This window comes from Grampus griseus (assembly GCF_964374135.1).
Source record: "Grampus griseus genome assembly, chromosome: 7".
NCBI classification, from domain to species: Eukaryota; Metazoa; Chordata; class Mammalia; order Artiodactyla; family Delphinidae; genus Grampus; species Grampus griseus.
In genome coordinates this window covers 88,798,318-88,819,020 of record NC_139001.1, presented here as the reverse complement: position 1 = coordinate 88,819,020, position 20,703 = coordinate 88,798,318, and the positions used below count along the sequence as shown (strand labels likewise).

General features: G+C 34.1%; 1 protein-coding gene across 1 annotated transcript in view; it reads right to left on the bottom strand.

Annotated features, from left to right (window-relative positions):
• Positions 1–20,703, bottom strand: part of LRP1B (LDL receptor related protein 1B) — a gene marked incomplete at its 3' end in the record, with an annotated part of 1,802,496 nt that overhangs the window by 328,223 nt on the left and 1,453,570 nt on the right. The window contains exons 42-43 of the mRNA XM_082657914.1: positions 12,258–12,447; positions 8,579–8,783 (exon numbers count right to left, since the gene is read on the bottom strand). Coding sequence (XP_082514040.1) covers positions 8,579–8,783; positions 12,258–12,447 — 395 coding nt within the window. The remainder of the gene's footprint in view (positions 1–8,578; positions 8,784–12,257; positions 12,448–20,703) is intronic.

Here is a 20,703-nt window from a genome sequence, read left to right as displayed (position 1 = left end):
TTCAAAATATCCTCTGTGAGGCATAAACTATTAGTCCTATTTTACAGAAGAAACTAAGGCACAAAAAGGTTAAGAAAATGCCTCACGAATTAAACAATATGTCAAGGACGCAAGTTTCAAATACATGTCTGTTTCTACAATCTAACCTTGTTAATTTCTGCCACATCATACTGCTTCTTGAAAGGGAGTATGTTCTCTTTTGTTATTAAAACTGTTAAAATTTAACTGTTTGTTAAAATAAACAATATGTGGCATCATTTATTATGCATATTAATGTGTGAAAAGATATATCCAAAGACTGATCCAGTTGAGTTCCACATAACCAACGGTAGAGTCATAAAAGGTTAAATTTGGAAGAAAATTTTGAACCTAGCTCAATATGTAGAGCCTGAGATTCAAAAAGATACACTTAATTGCTAAAGATCATACATCTCTTTATAACCAGAGCCAGGAATTAAAACAATTTAATCTAACGCCAATTTCACATTTTTCCCCCTCCCTTCTTATTCTCACTCAGGCACCTGTATTTGGCAATGTCATAATCACCATATGTACTTTGTTGTATTCACTCGGTGATAATGTGTACACATCATAGAGTTAAAGATGATAAAATTTAGACAACACAATTCATCATCTTTATTTCCACAACCTTTGTTTCTCTCACATGGAGGACCAGTGTTTCAATGTCTTTGGATTCTAGTAAATCATGTCACATCATGTGTGATTTAATAAATCTTACCTCAATTAGATCTACTGTCAATACACAGACAAACATTTTGCTGTTTTAGAGACTTGTAGAACATAGCTTATATCTTTAAAAATATTTTATAAAACAATAAATATGAGGCATATCCTTTTTTCTATTTTGAATTTCTAAAAATCTATAAGCACACTGACTTCCGCTTCTGGGAAGATGGAGTAGACATATTTTCTGGATTCCTCTCACTAAGTACAGCTAAAAAACCTGGAAAATATATATAAAACAAATATAAGAAGACTGAAAGGTGGAGAGGAGAAAGCAGCCCAGCTATGGACCTCGGGACTAAGGAACAACACGGTGGTGAGTTCCGGGGGTTTTATTTTTGCCTCATATATCCCAGACTTGGAACTGAATAAGCTGGCAACCCAGAAATGCCAAAATGCTAAATGCACAGAAAAGAACAGAAGTCTACTCTCTGAAGCCAAAAGACCAGGCAAGATTCTAACTAGTAAGGTAGAAAATTTTAGACAGTAACTGCTCTACTCTAGGCAAATACCACATTAAAAAAAAAAAAAAAAACTGTGACCCATCCACACCCCCACCAGCAAAGGCCAAGTTGGGAGACTGGACTTCCACCCACACCTGGCAGTAATGCCGGACCCACGCCCTCCCCACTAGAGTGGTGTCAGAAGAAGCACAGAGGAGAATCTGGATTTCCATGTCATCGGTGGTAATGAGGTCACCTCCACAGTGGTGACAGTGGACACCCAGTGGGGAGCTGGAACTCACATCCCCATCCAGAAGTAGAGAAGTCCCAATTCTGCCTCAGATGTCAACCAGAGGCTAGGTGAGGGACCTAGGCTTCCTCCTCCACCTGACGGTAACAAGGCAGGAGCTCTTACTTTCCTCTGCCAGAGTGGTGTGTCAGAGAAAGCCAGTTAAGACAAAAGGCTTCAATAAGATTCAGAACTTCATACAGTAAAACAACAATGTCCAGGTTCACTGGGTGACAGTGTGTTAATTTGTTCAATCTGTGTTTTTCACTTCATAGATACTGAATCTCCCATGAAATAGGTATATTTCATGTCATCATTTTTAATTGATTCATAGAATTATATTGTCTTATTCTTTCTTTTATTACATTTCTATTTATTCATTTATTATCCTTAAAGATTAGAAAGTTATTAAGATTATTTAAATATTAGGAAGTTGTTAAGTTCAGATTGTAATCTGAATAACTATTAATATCCAAGGACACTTGAAATGTATAGAAGATAATACTGGATATAATAATCTGAATATTGAATGGTGCCTCTTTAATTCAAAGATACATCAAAGGCAATAAAACACCTGAGTTTTCAGCAGCCCTACAGGATTTGGTAGTCAATGGACTCATTTGTAATATACCTGACTGCACGCCTGTTATACAGCAGACAATGGATACAGTCGGTTCCTTATATTCCATTGGCTCATCTGTTAGAATTCAAGTTCACAGAATGCTTCCACTAACAAACAGACACTCTTCCTTCTTGGCTATGGTCCATCTAGCTGTTGACAGGCCCAGCATCCCATGTGTTTGAGGCATTAGAGACAGAGTAGAAAGATCACTTGCTGTCAGGAGACTTTTCTTCATATTTAATTTAAAACAATTTTCCATCTTAGTGATGTACAATGGAGGCAGTCACATTCCATGTAAACTGAGGGATGGCTTCACTTCATTTTGTTTAGAATTTTATCAAGAACTCATTACCAATTTTGAAAATACATCACCCAGGGCAGCACTGCTCTCAGTACTTGAGTATCCAGTACAACACACCTGATATGAGTCTGCCTTCACAGCTGTCACATTCATGATGATTCCAGGCATAAGTGAAAAGATCTTGATCACTTCCTCATGTTTTCTCTCTTATTTTTGTACATTTACATATTGGAATATGTCCTATTTTATTATAAATTACTTTATATTTATTTATTTATTTATACTTAGATATTAATTTGAGTTTTGAAAAGTTATCTACCTATATATAGATATAATACAAAATTTCATTTTCAATAGGAATGGGAATGTTATAGAACATTTTTAAAATAAAAAAAGGGACATTGGGGGACTTCCCTGGTGGTCCAGTGTTTAATACTTCACACTTCTACTGCAGGGGGTGCGGGTTTGATCCCTGATTGGGGAACTAAGATCCCCACCTGCTGCACAGCTCGGCCAAAAAATTAAAATTAAATAATAATAAAAAAATAATAATAAACAAAATAAATAATAACAATAATATTGGCTTTAATAAAGAGCTGGGAATTATAACTGACATTAGATATTGGACACAGGAACATTAGAAATTAATGTAGCCTTTTGGGGTCTGAGTTTCCTAATTTGTGAAATAATACTGGATTATTCCAGTTAATGGTGGAAAAATTTCCAGTTCACTTAACTTTTTAGTGACTACTTATGCTGACATTGATTTTTAAATCAAACATTTAAATTGTTAAATTAAAATGTTTTACATGTTTTATAAAGTTGAAACCACAGTGCCTTTTCTTTGGTGACAGGATATGGTTTTGAACTGACTAATTCAAACTTAACATGTCGTCAGAAAATTCACTTTTCTGGGCATCAAAACTTATTCTATAAGTTTCAGAGTTCGGGCTCTCTAGGTTTCATAGCATAAATAAAACTATATTGTCAAAAAGAGTAGATAGCATAGACATTTATAGATTAGGTAGAAGACATAGATGGATGGATAGATAGATATATAATAGAGAGAGAGAGAGAGAGAGAGATGATAGATAGATCTATTTCTTGATTCATTTATGGAATGAAATAACTGATTCTATAAGGAGAAAGAAAATATTTGGTGCCATAAAAAATAGGACATCAAATATTCTTGTGTTTGATCTTACTTTTAATTGACTAATTAAAAAAAAACTATTTTTCCTATTGTCAGTCAAAAGAGTTCATGTCATCAGAATGTGTTTATCTAGAAGACAGATTATCCTGTATCCTTCTCATTCTAAAGATAGGTCTTAGGACTTATTTTTTCTGCCTGGGAATACACTCTGAAAAAAAACCAAACCAAACCAAAAAAAAAAAAAAAGAACTCTGGACAAAGTTTCTAAAAGAATGTCAAAAGTAAGAAACATCAGCAATTGCAATTTCTAGGAATATAAACAACATCTCTTCTGGAAGGGTTTGTGTCACTCAGGTAGCAGATGCCTTCCAAGAAATGATTAACACTTACAGGGTAACACCAGAGAGAAAGGCTATAATCATGCTGTCTTAGCCCCTGTCAACATTAGTTATTGTTTCATCTACTGGAACAACAGATATAGAACAGAAATAAAAATAAAACAGAATGAAATTATTATCTGTTTTTTTCCCTAATAACTAGATCACACAAAAGCATTCAATTGTATATGGTTAGACAGAGAATGCTTTCCTCAATAAAATTTATAGGTAGGACCACCATACAAGTTAATGTGTATTTAAAATTTAAAAAAAACCCAGCCAATTATTGTATATTTTTATCAATACAGGTCAGATTTAAACTGTGTGTACCTGTATTTTATTATGACCTCACTATAAGATGAAACAGAAAAATAAAATCTAACTCTGAGTTTGACAAAAGAAATTAAACCTATGAATGAATTTGTTTAGCTAAATATTATCACATAACTATAATAGAAAAGGTAAAATGTATTTTAAAAAACACATTTTTTTTCTGATTTCTCTTTTGATGTTTGAAAGGATCTCTTTCCCTAATCTACTGATTAGTGATGGGTTCTATAATATTCCTCTAATAAACTAAGTGACTGGTAAATAGTATATCAGTATTTTTCAAATCCCTACAAACACTTAAGCCCATGGCATACCATGTTAAAAAAAAAAAAAGATTTCCTGATAAGAACAAAGCTACATAACTGTGTTCCATTCTAAAGATTTATAATGTACATGAGCATTTAAAGGCTTTAAGATGTAATGCAGGAATTAAGCCTATCAGACTGTTTAAACCAGAGTTTAAAAACAGTGCTTGACCACAGTTTAATTCCTATGGAAATTCAAGAGAAGAAGGGCTCTTCAAACACACTTTGGGAGAGGAATAGCACTGTACTGACTTTGTAGGCTCAAAATGCCTAGATTTACAAGAATCTCTCCAAACTTTATCAATTAACTTAATAAACAGCTTGCTTTCTTTTCATTAAAGAAGATGCTTTCTCAAATATTTCAGATTTTAATGTCTAGCTTCTTTCCAATCTGTCACCTCCCCTGGGGATATCTGATCTCTCTATATGCTCTATGATCATCTGTGTCATCCAAAGCTAGAAAATATACATCTATGCAAAGGAAATGTTTCTTTCTGAAATTATTATTTCTCTGGCCACTCATTTATATTGCATTGTCTCAGTTCTTTTTGACTTTATAAATTAAACAATGTTTTACAACTCTTCTTATATTTCTTGGCATTTTAAGTCTTTCATAGACTATTTTAACCTTCTATATTTTTACTTCCTAAATGTCATTCTTTTTAACTCCATGATTATACCCCATCACACATTTCTGCAGTGCCTTGTATAGTGTATTCCAAAAATGTAAAAATGAAATTCATTATGTTGGTTACTTGATCTATTTTAAATATATATGTATACATGCATGTGTATTATATATATATATGTGTGTGTGTATATATATATATGTAATTGGATGGATATATATCAATTACATTAGTATTTTTGCCCAAGGGGAACCATATAGGAGTGAGGAACAGACATAGTAGGAAACACACACACACATAAACAAAAGGGCCTGGTACAGAGAGATCGAATGAAGATTAGAATGAATGAACTGGTTACATGCAAGTTTTTCAGATAAGGAGCTCTTAGGTTCTGTGAGGATTTAAAAAGAAATCTGTTCCAGAAGGTATCCTTTGATTTCCAAGACTTCAACTCAAGTGGATAGGCACAAATCAAATTAATAATTGATACTGTTCACACTTTTGTACATGTAATTAAAAATATAAAACTGGGGAGTGAATGGATAGGGTATTAGACAAATTGGTCCACTTTTTCAACAGTTATCAGATAATAGAAGAGTTTTTAGAGTTTCTGAGACTTCTATAATATTATGCCATATCCCCAGAATATTTTTTTCAGAATAAGTAGTATTTCTTTCTTCCTCAGGAAATATCCTTTTTTAAAATCTTGAAACATAAGCCAGATTGCATATTTAACCTTTTCTAAAGATAATAGGAGATGATCTAGCTCCTCAGTTATACTCTCAGCCTCAAAATTCTACGCTTATATTAGTAAAAGATTATATAAACAGCTGATTGTTCACGAAAACAGGCAATTTAAAGTGTAATAAGTATTCAGAAATTCATGTCAATTAAAAAATGGAATTCAGGAACAGATAACAAGTTCTAGTTGTAAAATCATGACTAAAATATAGGAAACAATGGATATCACAAAGAGTATATAAGTTGGTGGTAAATTCAAGGTACCCATGATCAACACTGGCAATAGAATCTGGAAAACCAGCAAAATAGTGAGATTCATGTAAGAACGTAATAAACATTGAAATATTTTCCCAATTTTTAGGCCCAACCAGTAATTTTGATGGTAAAGCTGATTTACTGGAGAAGAGGAAAAGGATTATGTAGTTCTAACTTTGAGACAAAATGGATCAATGTTGTATGGGGGAATACACCCGTATCCTTTAAAGTAATGTTCTCTACTCAACATTGTCATCTCTACAGGACAGAAATCTTTCTGTCCAGCTTTACTGGCATATAATTTACATATAACATTATGTAAGTTTAAAGTATAGAACATAATGATTTGATATATGTATATACTACAAAATGATTACCACAATAAGTTTAGTTAATATATCCATCACTTCACATAGTTACAATTGTTTTTTGGCGGTAAAAACTATAAAAATATACTCTCTTAGCCACTTCAAATGTACAATATAGCATTGTTAACTACAACCAGCCAGAAATTATCCTGGTTTAGACTAGGATGGGAAATGGAGAGCTGGAATCATAACTGTGCATATTTTTTTAATGTCAAAAGAAAGCCTTTGAATTATTTAGATCAGAGCGATCTGATTACTGGATCACCTTGAGTAGCTATAAGTATCATACATAACAGTAGACTGAGGAGGGAAAAGAAAACCATGTATATAAAAAATAAGTTAAAGTGGACAAAATGTTGTTAGAAGGAGTTACAGAAGCATTTTCTGTATTAGGCCATAATACAAAATAATACCATATCCAGGATAATGATTTACCTATTTTTCAAAAGCATTACCCACTAAGTTCATTTAGGATTTCTTTGCTGTATTCTGAGCCATATATTTTCACACTATATCCTCATAATAACCCTGAAATTTGCATGTCGGAAAACTAGAATTCATAAAGACTAAGTAATTTGCCCTAGGTCACATGGCCTTTAATTGAAAAGATAGACCAAGAATTTAGGCAAAGAATTCTTTGATCAGAATTATTACCTTTAGCACAAACTGAACTCATCAGATCTTAGCTGATTATTTCAATTTTCCTTAAGCACTCAATTGTACTATATCACTGCTACTTGAAGTATCCACTCCACAATTAGATGAGGTGCCTATACTAGAATGTAAATCAATGCATTTGTTCCTTCTTCAAGAAACTCACACACACATACATGCACACACACACATATACATATCTATATATACACACATATATACATATAGGCAATATATGTATATGCAATATGCACATATATGTATATATACATTTAGTTAGTTGCCCTAAGATAAATATCTATGTTACACTATATAATATAACGTGTGTATATATACATATTTAATATTATATATGTAAGTATAGATATCTATATCTATATTACATATAATATGTAGATATATACGTACAGGTATATACTCAATTGAATTAAACAGTGTGTTTAATGGTATAAATCAGGTGTTAGCAAATATGGCCTGCTGTTTGGTTGCCTGCTTCTGTAAATAAAGTTTTATTGAAATACTGCCACAGCTATTCATACGTATTCTCTATGTTGCTTTAATACCATAAGGCACTGTAGTTGTGACAGAGAAAATATGGCCCATGAACATGGTCCTTCCAGAAGCTCAGTGGAAGAGCTAAGAGCCTCAGGATCATTTTGTCATTCAAGCATGCACTGGTGAAGAGGGGCTGGGGTAGATTCCTCCAGTGGTGTAACAAACCAGACCCTACCCTTCTAAACCCTGAGTTTTCCCAGATGCCAAGGGCTACCGTCCTCATAAGATAAAGTGAGGCACTGGACGTTCACCATTCTACAGGCCCTAAATATCTCCTGTAAATGTTCTCCAGGGGCAGCATAAAGACACTCCCATTAACATATTATTTGGAATTCAAAGAAAAGAGACAGAGAATGAGCCTGTGAAAGGAATTCCACTCTTCTCTCTTCAAAGCTTCTGAGGTTGCTTTGAGGACCCAAACACAGACAGAGGATCATTTCATTACTTTCCAATGTTCTTTTATCCTAGGGCAGCTAACCAATTTCATTTCACATTTTAAAAAATTATAAATAACAATGAAGTTTACGCAAATCACTCTAACAATACCAATTCAATTCATAACTAGGAGAAAATCAGTTATTGTTTCTCCATAAGAGTTGGACTGTCTCCATGGTAGCAAATGCACTTAAGAAAGTTTTCAAAATTTTATCTGCTGTTTTGTTTTTCACTGAACAGATTAATCAGTTGTATTGGTTCGAACAATTAGCTATTTTGAAATCCCTTAATATGCATATTTTAGGCACTATAAAGCATGTATTTTCCAAATGTATCATTTTCCAAATCCATAATCAAGAAATTCTCAGTTAACTTACATGTCTCTGGGATCCATCATATTCACACCTTTCAATTTTTCCTAGGCTGCCATCTGAGAAATACAGCTTCTCTGCACGGTGGTCAATGGTGAGTCCATTTGGAGTGAGTATGTCTGTACTGACCACCACTTGAGCATTTTTCCCAATCAGAGTAGCTCTCATGATACTTGGATGCTGCTCATTCCAGTTGGTCCAAAACATTAAACTAATTAAAATGAAAATTGTGGTAATAGATTAAAATTTTCATTACCAGTAACAACATTAGTAGAAACATGGCAATGTCAAATTATTTAAAAAGAAGCAAAATTATTTATCTCATATTCTATGACCCTTGAGGAAGTTTTAGTAATAAGGGGAAATATGTATATTATAGTTGCATATATTTTTTTCTCAGTTTCTTAAATGACCTGGAAAATATTTCTGAAAAACAATTATCTCTCAAATAGTAACTTAATTAAACTGAATCAGTTTGATGCATAGTAAAGATTTATTTTAATCAGGGACAAAAATAGTTATTTTAAATTTTCTATGAACTTCAAATATACTCTAACTTATTATTATAATGCTTCAGCAGATCCTGTGTTGTTATCATTTTGGACATCGTTCTTAACCTAACAATATTTCTCTCCTTCAGTTGGTGAAAATCAAAATCTCTCTCTCCTTCTAGGTTTGCTTTTTAAATTCTGCATTCTTCTATGTTTATGTTTTAGAGCAATTACTAAACTCCTATATTTATTTAGTCTTTTTTCCCTCCTTTGTTTATCAGTGTGATTTTTCTATAAATTACAGTCCTGTTTCTAGAATTCCAGGGGTCACTCTCAAATCCTTAAACATAGTATCTGTTACTTACAGATTTTCTAGAATGTTTTAAATCAGTGTTTGTCAAACTATTCTTTGAAGAAGGCCTAGGAGTCTATGGAAGCCTTTAAAGGTCACTGGAAGAGTGGAGAGGCTATAGGGTTCCAGTCTCCAAGGCCTGCTTTTACTGAAACAGCTCTTCTTTCTCCCCCTTTATATTTAGGAGTATCCCTAAGAGTTTACTTGAAGATCAGTTTTTGAACTGAAGAAAAGAAGAAAAGAATGGAGGGAGGGAGGGAGGGAGGAAGGGGAGAAGGAAGGAAAAAGGGAGGAAGGGAGAGAGGGAAGAAAGAAAGGAAGAAGGGAAGGAGGGAGGCTCACAGGCAGGCTGCTATACATTTTGAAAAAATATGTTTAATAAATACAGAGAAAAACTAATTGGAATAATATTTCATATTTACAACAAGATTGCATATATCATTCCTATGTAAAGACATGTAAAGACAATGTAGGATTATAGCCAACATAATTATTCAATATATGTTTTTTAAGTATTATGCAAAAACTTATTACTAGACAACACTCAACTTCACACACACACAAAAAAACCTTTCTACTTGCTAATTAAAAAAAGTAACCCCACCAATTAGGGAAAGCTGGGTTATCTATGCTCTTTATTAAAATACTTCATAGCATTTTTTTTTTTTTTTTTTACTTCATAGCATTTTAATCTATTCTGTGGAACATAAAAGTGTTCTAAGTGAGAAAGTGTCAAAATAGTTTGTCCTATGAATCAGTAAATTTGCCAAAAAAAAAAAAATGGCATTCCACTTTCTTAAATCATGCAGCAGTTTTAACCACATCTTGTAACTTTTAAAATGAAAAATTTAGTTTAAAAAGTTATCCAGGGCTTCCCTGGTGGCGCAGTGGTTGAGAGTCCGCCTGCCGATGCAGGGGACACAGGTTTGTGCCCCGGTCAGGGAAGATCCCACATGCCGCAGAGCGGCTGGGCCCGTGAGCCATGGCCGCTGAGCCTGTGCGTCCGGAGCCTGTGCTCCGCAACGGGAGAGGTCACAACAGTGAGAGGCCCGTGTACCGCAAAAAAAAAAAAAAAAGTTATCCAAATAATATGAGGTATTAAATACACAATTTATTTGCAATATTTTTCTAGATTGTGGGCTTTAGAAGTACAGAATTTCCAAGGTATTAGTACTTCTTTAGTTTCACCCTTTCACATATAAGAAAACAAAGGCCAGAGAGCTTGAATATTAGTTATAGTTACAGAGCCAAGTTTTGAACTCAAGTAGTCTTTCATCTAGAAATTGATTTGATTTTAAAATTTCTGTTAATCAACTAACATATGAAAGTGATTTGAAGGTGTCATTAATATGTTTAATGATAAAAATATTTTTATACTTTAAACTTTAATTACATATAATTTTCCAATTAAAATACTTTAGTGTGTTTAAATCTAATTTACAGTTCACCATATATAAGATGAAAGTGTAATTTTAGACTATGTAACTGATAATTATAGGATAAAGCACTTATCAATTAAAATTAATCATGTATAATATCATCAGTGGTCTCCCTCATGTTTACCTGAAAATTGTCTTATAAATTCCTTTGATCAACTTTAGGATATTTATTATTGTCCTAAGACTCTCCTGGTGGATCAGTGTAGCTGACTCAACAACAAGCCCTACTGATAGGGCAGTGGTGTGAGCAGAACTAGCTCTGCCCAGGCATCTAGAGGCCTGTGTCCACCTGAACTAAGTAACCAAATCTGTGTGAGGAGTCAACCTTCTCTTCACCTGCATCTCTCAAACTTTAGAGTCTTAATTTATAAGTCCAATATGTTTAATTAAGCAAAGTAAGTCAATTCTCATCTCTAGTTCTATAAGAGTATCCAGATTGAGTTATTCTCACACTGAGTAATTCATGTGCTCTTTTCTTCTCTCAAGTGATCAGGGTTAGTGTTTATCAGTCATTGTTTTTTATTCTTCCATTTTTCTTCAACACACCTAAAATAAGTTCTTCTATTTCTGCTCAGTGAAACCAGATTGGTCTAATTTCTGTGTCCTTGTTTCGTTTAAGAGTAAAAGCACTTTCTAGTAGTTAACAAATATTCCTACCATATTGCATAAGAGTGAAACTCCATAGACATATTTGTTTTCTACTTAACCTGAGCTTCATTCTTCAGTTTTCATATAATTGTGTTCTTTATAGCATCCCCCGAAACATAACTTTTTTTTAATTTGTTTTATTTTTTATACATTTTATACTATAGCCTGAACATTTTTTCTTGCCATGAATTCTTCATAAGTATTATTATAAATACCTGCACAATATATCATCAAACCAATGTGGACCATGTAGACTATTGTCAAGTATCTCATGTTGAAATTACAGCTGCACACAAAGATCTATTGCTGTTATTTATTTCCTCTGTATTTCAATTGGACAGATCCCCAATTGTTAAAATTACTTAATTGAATTACAGAAACACCTTTTAGGTTTCAATACTTGTTAATAGTGTTATTTTTGTTTCAAATTTATGATTTCAATCAGTGATGCATTAATGTCTTTTACATATATGAAAAATGTCTATTCAATCACAGTATTGTCTCTATTTTCCCTTTCATCCTTTAATTTTGTTTTTACTGAATCTCTCATGGAGGTGATGCCTGGCATTTAAAGAGTTCAGATTTCAATTATCCACATTTATAATAAAAAAGAGTCTTATAAAAAACAGTTTTATGAATTGTGAAAAGAGAACTTCAAAGGAAATCTGTATTTTTAATGCTAATTCTCTTTAAAATTAATATAGCTTTGATAGTCTTTGACTTATAATTATAATGAAGAAATACAAATTTCTTACTTTTGGCATTCATCTAGGGCTAGCACATGAGGATGGTCATCCTCTGACATGGCAATGACGGCTTCCCTATCAAATGCTCCAGGCCGAGTCTGGTCCACTGTGTGCCTGGTGATAGATGAGGTAGTGGAGCTGGTCCAGTACAGTGTATCCCAGGCTCTGTGATAGGCAAGTCCTTCAACAGAACCCACATCTGATAGGGGAAAGAAAAGAAAAAAATTATACTTTTATCTACAAAAGACTTGGCTTCTGAACAGAAAAAGCAAAAATATAATAATTATGATGCCTATGTAATGCTACATAATGCCTACAATGACAGCTGATTACACACTGTAAAACTGAGCTGTGAACTGCTCATGGAGAATTTATACAAAAACATGTGTTAAAGACTGAATATTCTTATCCAAAAAAACCTTAATTAAGTAATTGCCTTTTATTTAGGAAAATGGTGGCTCTCTTTTATTTTGACATTTTAGTAATTAATTTTCAAAAAGTATCCAGTGTGCAAGAATTTAGCGATGCTTTTGAAAATCATATGTCAGAGATACCATTTAAGTACAATCATAATGAGTTTTATCTTGATACTATATCTAGAGACATCAAGGAAAAACAAACACATCAAAAACTACAACAAAGTATCAAAAAGCCAAAATACAACTCTACACTTGCAACTATCAAACCATGGTAGAGAATGTTTTAATAAGTTAATGCAATGATTTTTTTTTATTCTATTCGACTAATGTGATACAAAAACAAAAGTAAATAAAATTAATTGTGACCTAAGGCATGCTTTAATGTTGACAGAAAAAGATAAATGGTAGTACCCATAGTCTAATACATAAAAGTGACAATATGAAAAACAAAAGTACTTCTTTCTTTTTTTTTTTTTACATCTTTATTGGAGTATAATTGCTTTACAATGGTGTGTTAGTTTCTGCTTTATAACGAAGTGAATCAGTTATACATATACATATGTTCCCATATCTCTTCCGTCTTGCGTCTCCCTCCCTCCCACCCTCCCTATCCCACCTCTCCAGGCGGTCACAAAGCACGGAGCTGATCTCCCTGTGCTATGCTGCTGCTTCCCACTAGCTATCTACCTTATGTTTGGTATATATGTCCATGCCTCTCTCTCGCTTTGTCACAGCTTACCCTTCCCCCTCCCCATATCCTCAAGTCCATTCTCTAGTAGGTCTGTGTCTTTATTCCTGTCTTACCCCTAGGTTCTTCATGACATTTTTTAAAATTGTGTTTCCAATCACTAGGATAACATAAGTGACTGGTTTATTTTTCATAGAGGTGCTTTGAGTACATCTTTAAGTATAACCAAATTATTAAAGTTTTTCCTTCATATTGTCTGTTTTTCTCAGAGTTAGTACTCTTAGCATATTTAATTTAAGAAAGAATATATATATGTATATAACTTTGGCAGTCATCCTGAGAAATTAACATTATAACAGGCAGAGTCTTTCTATTGCTTTTCTCTTAAGGAATCTCAAAAGAATTATTAAGCTCTTCTGGAAACAGGTAGATGAAAAGAGCTGTTTTCAGGTTTGAGATGGGTAAATGTTTACTTTGATGGTCAGTAAGATTTAGTGGGAGAGCAAAACAATATTAAAACCTTTTGAACTACATTTCTTGAATGTTATTAAAATTGTGTCCTTTTGTTATTTTTCTACATGCAACAGAGGAAAATCCACTAATGATAAAATTAATATCTGCCATTTATTGGACACTGTCTTTCTGCTAGGAATTGTGTAATTGGTTTGCATACATCACTTTATGTGTAAATCTACTCTGTGAAGTTAGTTTTATTGTTCCTCTTTCCTAAGAAGAAAACTGAAACCTATGGTCACAGAACTAATAGTATTGAAGCAAGATTTTTAACACAGGTCCATGTGCTTCTGTAAGCCTACATTCTTCAGCACCATTATTTAGAGATGGATTTATAGCAGCTATTGCTTATTCTCAATGTACATCAAGCTGGAACCAAACAAATGATTCATTAGATTCAACTTGTCTGACTCTGGGTGAATTGTATCACTAGTAATTTACCATGAATAACCTCTCACACAGTCAACAAAACTACTTATAAGAAATTAATGTGGGTGATTAGTATGGAAACCTAGGCCAGAGATGATGGAAGAAAACATTATAAAACACAATCATAATAAAATCCATTAAGCTTTGCTTATATGAATCATATGGTATTCCTATTTGAGGTGAGTAGGTGGGAGGTTGATAATGGTCAAAAGTATTTCAATTATTAATTAATAAATCATCTATTCCACTGTATTTTTAGCACTTTCACATCATTTCAGAAATGAAGCCAACTCTATTTGTATTATAAGCAGCATTCCACTCTTTCATCATCCACAAATAGAATGAGAAATGGCATGGCTCTGAAAAAATCCAAGCAAATCAAAATTATTAATCCATCCTCATTTTGTATCTTCCCCTTCTACTGACTTTGACAGATCTTCTTCATGGCCACTTTTTCCTGCCAAATCAGGAAGAAACCACTTGGTATTACCATTGAGATGAAGCAGATGCTTCTTTTCTATGGCTGACATAGTTCCAAGTTTACTAGAGTACATAATACATCTCACTGTCCAGGTATAATCTCTTTTGTTTTATTTTTTTGTAATAGATGACAACCTGACAGTACACTTAATCATAATCTGGTGCTACATTTTAAAATATTTATCTCTTAAAAAGGTATTTAGGGGACTTCCCTGGTGGCGCAGTGGTTAAGAATCCGCCTGCCAATGCAGGAGACATGGGTTCGATCCCTAGTCCGGGAAGATCCCACATGCCATGGAGCAAGTAAGCCCATGTGCCACAACTACTGAGCCTGTGATCTAGAGCCTACGAGCCACAGCTACTGAGCCTGTGTGCCTAGGGCCCATGCTCCGCAACGAGAAGCCACCGCAATGAGAAGCCCACGCACCGCAACGAAGAGTAGCCCCTGCTCGCTGCAACTAGAGAAAGCCCGCATGCAGCAATAAAAACCCAACACAGCCCAGAACAAATATAAATAAACTAATTAATTTTAAAAAAGGTATTTAACTCCCTATAAAAATTATATTTGTCATTAGCAAATGGCCAATTAAAACATAAATGACACACCATTATATATAAAATAGATAACCACAAAGACCTACTGTATAACACAGGGAACTATACTCAATATTTTGTAATAATGTATAAGGGAAGAAAATCTGAAAGGGACTATATACATATATTTTTTAAAATCATGAAAATATTAAATTTTAAAATCATGAGAATATTTTAGTTGAGATAACATAAAGACATTAATGTCTATTTTATGATAGATATTCCTTCATATTATCTGTTTTTCTCTGAGTTAGTACTCTTAGCATATTTAATTTAAGAAAGAATATATATATATAACTTTGGCAGGCATACTAAGAAATTAACATTATAACAGGCATCATGTGATACGTGTGTGTGTGTGTGTGTGTGTGTGTGTGTGTGCATGAACACTAAAGTTCCTGAATCAGTTGAACAGGTAAAATAAGTACTTTGAGTCACTGGTCCTGGCAGATAATACGTAGTCTGAAAACTAAAGTAAAATGCCTATTTATTCCATCAACCAGTCCTGAAATATTGAACAGAGTAAATTAATACAGAGTTAACTCAAGGATGTAGAATACAGCGTTGGACCTCAAGGATGTAGAATAGGCATAAGTCAGAAAATAACTATTATGGTGCTATTTTGACAGGTAGCCAAGGACTTCATAGAGAAAACACCTTCATCTCATCACCACTGAAGAAGAGAAAACAGCTCCTTCCTGCCTGTGCAGTGTTGTAAAGGCAGGATAAGAGTCTACAAAATGGGAAAGCCAGTGAAGTATTCTTGGGAGGGAGCCACATGTATAAAACATTGCCAGTCATATGGCTGGAATAACCATCACAGATAAATCCTATCACAAAGTTAACAGGAAATAATATTTATCCCAAGGACATGCTACAACTGTAATGGCCTCCCTGTTGAAAGTATAATATTCTCTTATTCACTGGCTTATTTTCTAAAGCCAAAGAATATCAGAAAGTTTGTTGCTGGAAATTATGTCAGTAGTATGAAGCGTCTCAATCTTGTCTGGAGGATCTCAAGACACAGAGAAGCAGGCTCAGTTTACAACCCAGGGACAGAGCTTAAAATAAAAAGTTTCTGGACACAACATTCCACATATATCTTACTATATAGTTTCCAGAGAAACAAGATTCTGGGTCCAGTTCACACTCCAGACCTGATGCTGAACTCTAGAGAGTACACATAGCCTTGTTTTACTTTAAGCCTAACAAAATATTACTTAAATTTTGCCTAAACTCACCTTTTTCTAAAAATCCTCTTATAATTACTTTTCCTTCTCTTTTGGGATAGGGGTGAGATAAGCTACAGCTCTTCTGGTGTACAGTTTCCCTCATTACAATGAGCCAATATTTGATGTGGCTAATCTACAGGTTTACTTGACAAAATCGAAAAGACTTTCATCATAAAAATACTCAACAGACTAGGAATAGAAGTGAGTTTCCTCAAATTGATAAAATCAACCTATTAAAACAAACAAAAAAACAAAAAAGGCTTATACCTTACTTAGCCATGAAAAAAATGAAAGTTTTCTCCCTAAGACTAGGAACAAGATAAGACAGTCTACTCTTGCCTCTCTATTCAGCATTGTACTGGAAATTCACTCAGGGTAATTGGGAAAATTTTTTAAATTAAAAAAAAAAAAAGATAGAAAGGAAGGAAGGAATATCATCCTTCCAATCTGGAATATCATTCCAGATTGGAAAACAAGTAAAACCATCTCTTTTTGCAGATGATATACCCTTAGATATACAAAATCTTAAGCAATTCAGTAGAAAATTATTCGAATTATAAAAACAGTCAACCAGGTTGCAGGGTACAAAGCAACATACAAAATACAGTTGTATTTTTTATACAGTAGCAATGAACAATCAAAAAATGAAATTCAGAAGACAATTCCATTTATAACAGCATTGAAAAGAGTAGAAAATATGACAGGCAAATAAAGTTAGAAATAACTTTAGCAAAAGAATTATAATCTTAAAACTTCTGCATGAAAAACTACAAAACATCATTGAAAGAAACTAAAGACAAAAAATGGAAAAGTAACTTATGTTAATGACTGGAAGACAATGTTATTAAGATTGCAATAGTTTCCAAATAGATCTACAGATTCAGTGTAATTCCTATCAAAATCCCAGATGGCTTTTTCCCAGAAATCAACAAACTGATCCTAAAATGCACATGAAAATCCAAGGGACTTAAAATAGCCAAAACAATCTTTAAAAAGAAAAACAAACTTAAAGGAGTCAAACTTTCTGATTTTAAAGTTACTACAAAGGTACAGTAGTCAAGATAGTGTGGTACTACTGTAAGGACAGACATATAGATCAGTGAAACAGAATCAATAGTCCAGAGATAAAGCCTTATTTTTATGGTAAATTGATTTTTGAAAAAGGTATCAGAAAAATTCAATGGTGAAAAAATAATCTCTTCAACAAATGGTTTACAATGACTATATATCCACATTCAAAAAAATAATGTCCTCATACCATACACACACATCCATTCAAAATGTATCTTAGACCTAAATGTAGAAGATAAGCTACAAAACTCTTAGAATAAAATAAACGTGGGTGAGGCAAAGCCTTCTCAGACATGACACCAAATGCATAAATGACAAATGAAATATAGATAAGCTGGACTTCATCAAAATTAAAAACTTGTGTACTTCAAAAGACACCACAAAGAAAGTAAAAAGTCAACCCCCAGAATGGGAGAAAATATTTGCAAATTATTTATGTGATAATGGTCTTGTGTCCAGAATATATAAAGAATTCTCACAATTCAATAATAAATTAACAACACAATGGAAAAAATGAGCAAATAATTTGAATAGATATTTCTCCAATGAAGGTATACAAATGACTGATAAGGACATGAAAAATGCTCAACATTATAAGCCATCAAAGAAACACAAATCAAAATCATACTTCAGATCCACTATGATGACTGTAATCAAAAAAGATAAGTTTTGACAAAGAAGTGGAGAAATCGGAACCCTCATACATTGCTGGTGGGAATGCAATATAGTACAGCTGCTTTGGAAAACAGTCTGGCAGTTTTCAAAAATTTAAACATATAGTTATTACATGATCTAGCAATTCCACTGTTACATCTATCCAAGAAAAATGAAAACATATATCCACATGCACACAAATGTTCACTGCAGCTTTGTTCATAATAGCCAAAGGCAGAAACAGCCCAAATGTCAACTGATAGATACAAGTGATTAACTAGATGGGTTATTTTTACTTTTCTAACTATTGAACTGGTGAATGGATTGCAATAGATTTCTATGCAGATTGCCTACTATAAATTAGACTTGCCACCCCTTTGTCTGGAGACTTTAGTCATTTTCAGGGGTTTTTTATCCACATTAATTTGTATTAATTAAACTGTATTAATTATTAATTCAATAAAATGATTATCTAAAAGATCTTTTAGATATAGGCTTTTTAAAAATCTCCTCAGATTATTTAAGGTCATTAACAAATCACACACCGAGACTGACATGTACCAGTAAAGGGTACTGGCCAATGTCTGACCTGAACAAACGACATCCATTCAGATTGACCCAGTACAGACTGCCAAATATGTGGAATGTCAGCCCTGATCAACCCTAATTACAGAATAGCTTTTACCTGTAGACTCTGACCTAAATTTTTATGTTCTTAAATCCTTTAACTGTTAAAAAGCACAACATTTTTTTAGTCTAATTTACTAAAAACTAAACAAATTAAATATCTACATTACAGTCTAAAAATTTAAACAACGAACAGTTCTACTGGAAAAAATGTGTTTTTTTGGTAATTAACCACCCAAACAATAGAGAATCTGCTGAGAATTATTAGGAGTTCAGTAAGATGGCAGGCAATAAATAAATAAACCAAAACCCATAGTTCTATTATGTGCAAAGTAACTAGCTAGATATATAATGGAAAGAAGATGTCAATCCAAGTAGCCACTAATGATGTGGGTTCCAGTGAATGAACATGTTAGGGAACCATGGACCAAAACCACCTGCCCTGGCCAGACACAACAATAACTGCTTGCATGAGTTTCCTCACAACAGGAGGTCCTGATAAGGAACTCGGAACTAACAAGCTACCACTAGCCAGAAGAATTTGGGAGGGGCCAAAAGGAAGGAGGAGACACCAGCCATAATATGTCCTGCCAACCTCTCAGAAACCTTCAACTGGAATCCACCTTGGCTGAGAGATGTGAGGGCCACCAGAAAGGACTGAATCAGATCAAATATGGGTATAAGCAAGATGATTGGCCAGAGACAACCTGGAAACTAACCCCATTACCATAAAACCTGAGACTGTGAGCCATGTGGCAGGGCAGTTCTCCTGGGTTCCCTTACCCTGCTGCTCTCCGCCATGGTGCTCCTTCCCAATAAAGTATTTTGCTTTGTCAGCATGTGTGTCTCCTTGGACAATTCATTTCCAAGTGTTAAAAAAGAGCCCACTAGGGCTTCCCTGGTGGCGCAGTGGTTGAGAGTCCGCCTGCCGATGCAGGGGACACGGATTCGTGCCCCGGTCCGGGAAGATCCGACATGCCGCGGAGCGGCTGGGCCCGTGAGCCATGGCCGCTGAGCCTGCGCGTCCGGTGCCTGTGCTCCGCAAGGGGAGAGGCCACAACAGTGAGAGGCCCGCGTACCGCAAAAAAAAAAGAAGAGCCCACTCTCGGGCCCTGGAAGGGGTCCCCTTCCTGCAACAAACATCTATAAAACTGCATCACCCTTCACCATCTGAATTCGACTCTTCTTGTGCCCAAAGTATTGCAATAAAGCTACCTTTCATGAATGTGGATCCGTTAACTTCAGGCCCTCAGCCCTCTAACAAGAGGAAACCCAACCTCTCTGGAAGACTTTTTATTTTTGCAATCTATCTCTAACAAAGACAGGCTTTTACTATCATCCCAAAGGTTAATTCCCTAGAACTAGAGTATCTCAAATATTTCCATGTTAAAAGAGAGTCTTAGTTTACACTGCATAACAAAAGAGGCCTATTTACTCTCATTCCCAGAACAAAGGAACAATTTGCCGTAAGAGAGTATGGAAGCAAATTGAAACGACTTGAAGCTGTTAAGTAACAGTGTATTTTTTTTTCTTAATCTTACTCCTTGTGTTTTGGGGTTTTTTTCCAGATTTAGAAACATTCAAAGTCTGAATATCAACCTGAACTCCTGACTCAGCTGAAAATTATATTGACTCAAACAGGTCTCAACAAATGCCTCTATCTTGTGTCATCACTAATGTAAGCCAAGACATATAAGAGATGAAAAAATTGAGCATATGGGTAATTATAGTTGTGTCATTTTGTCACC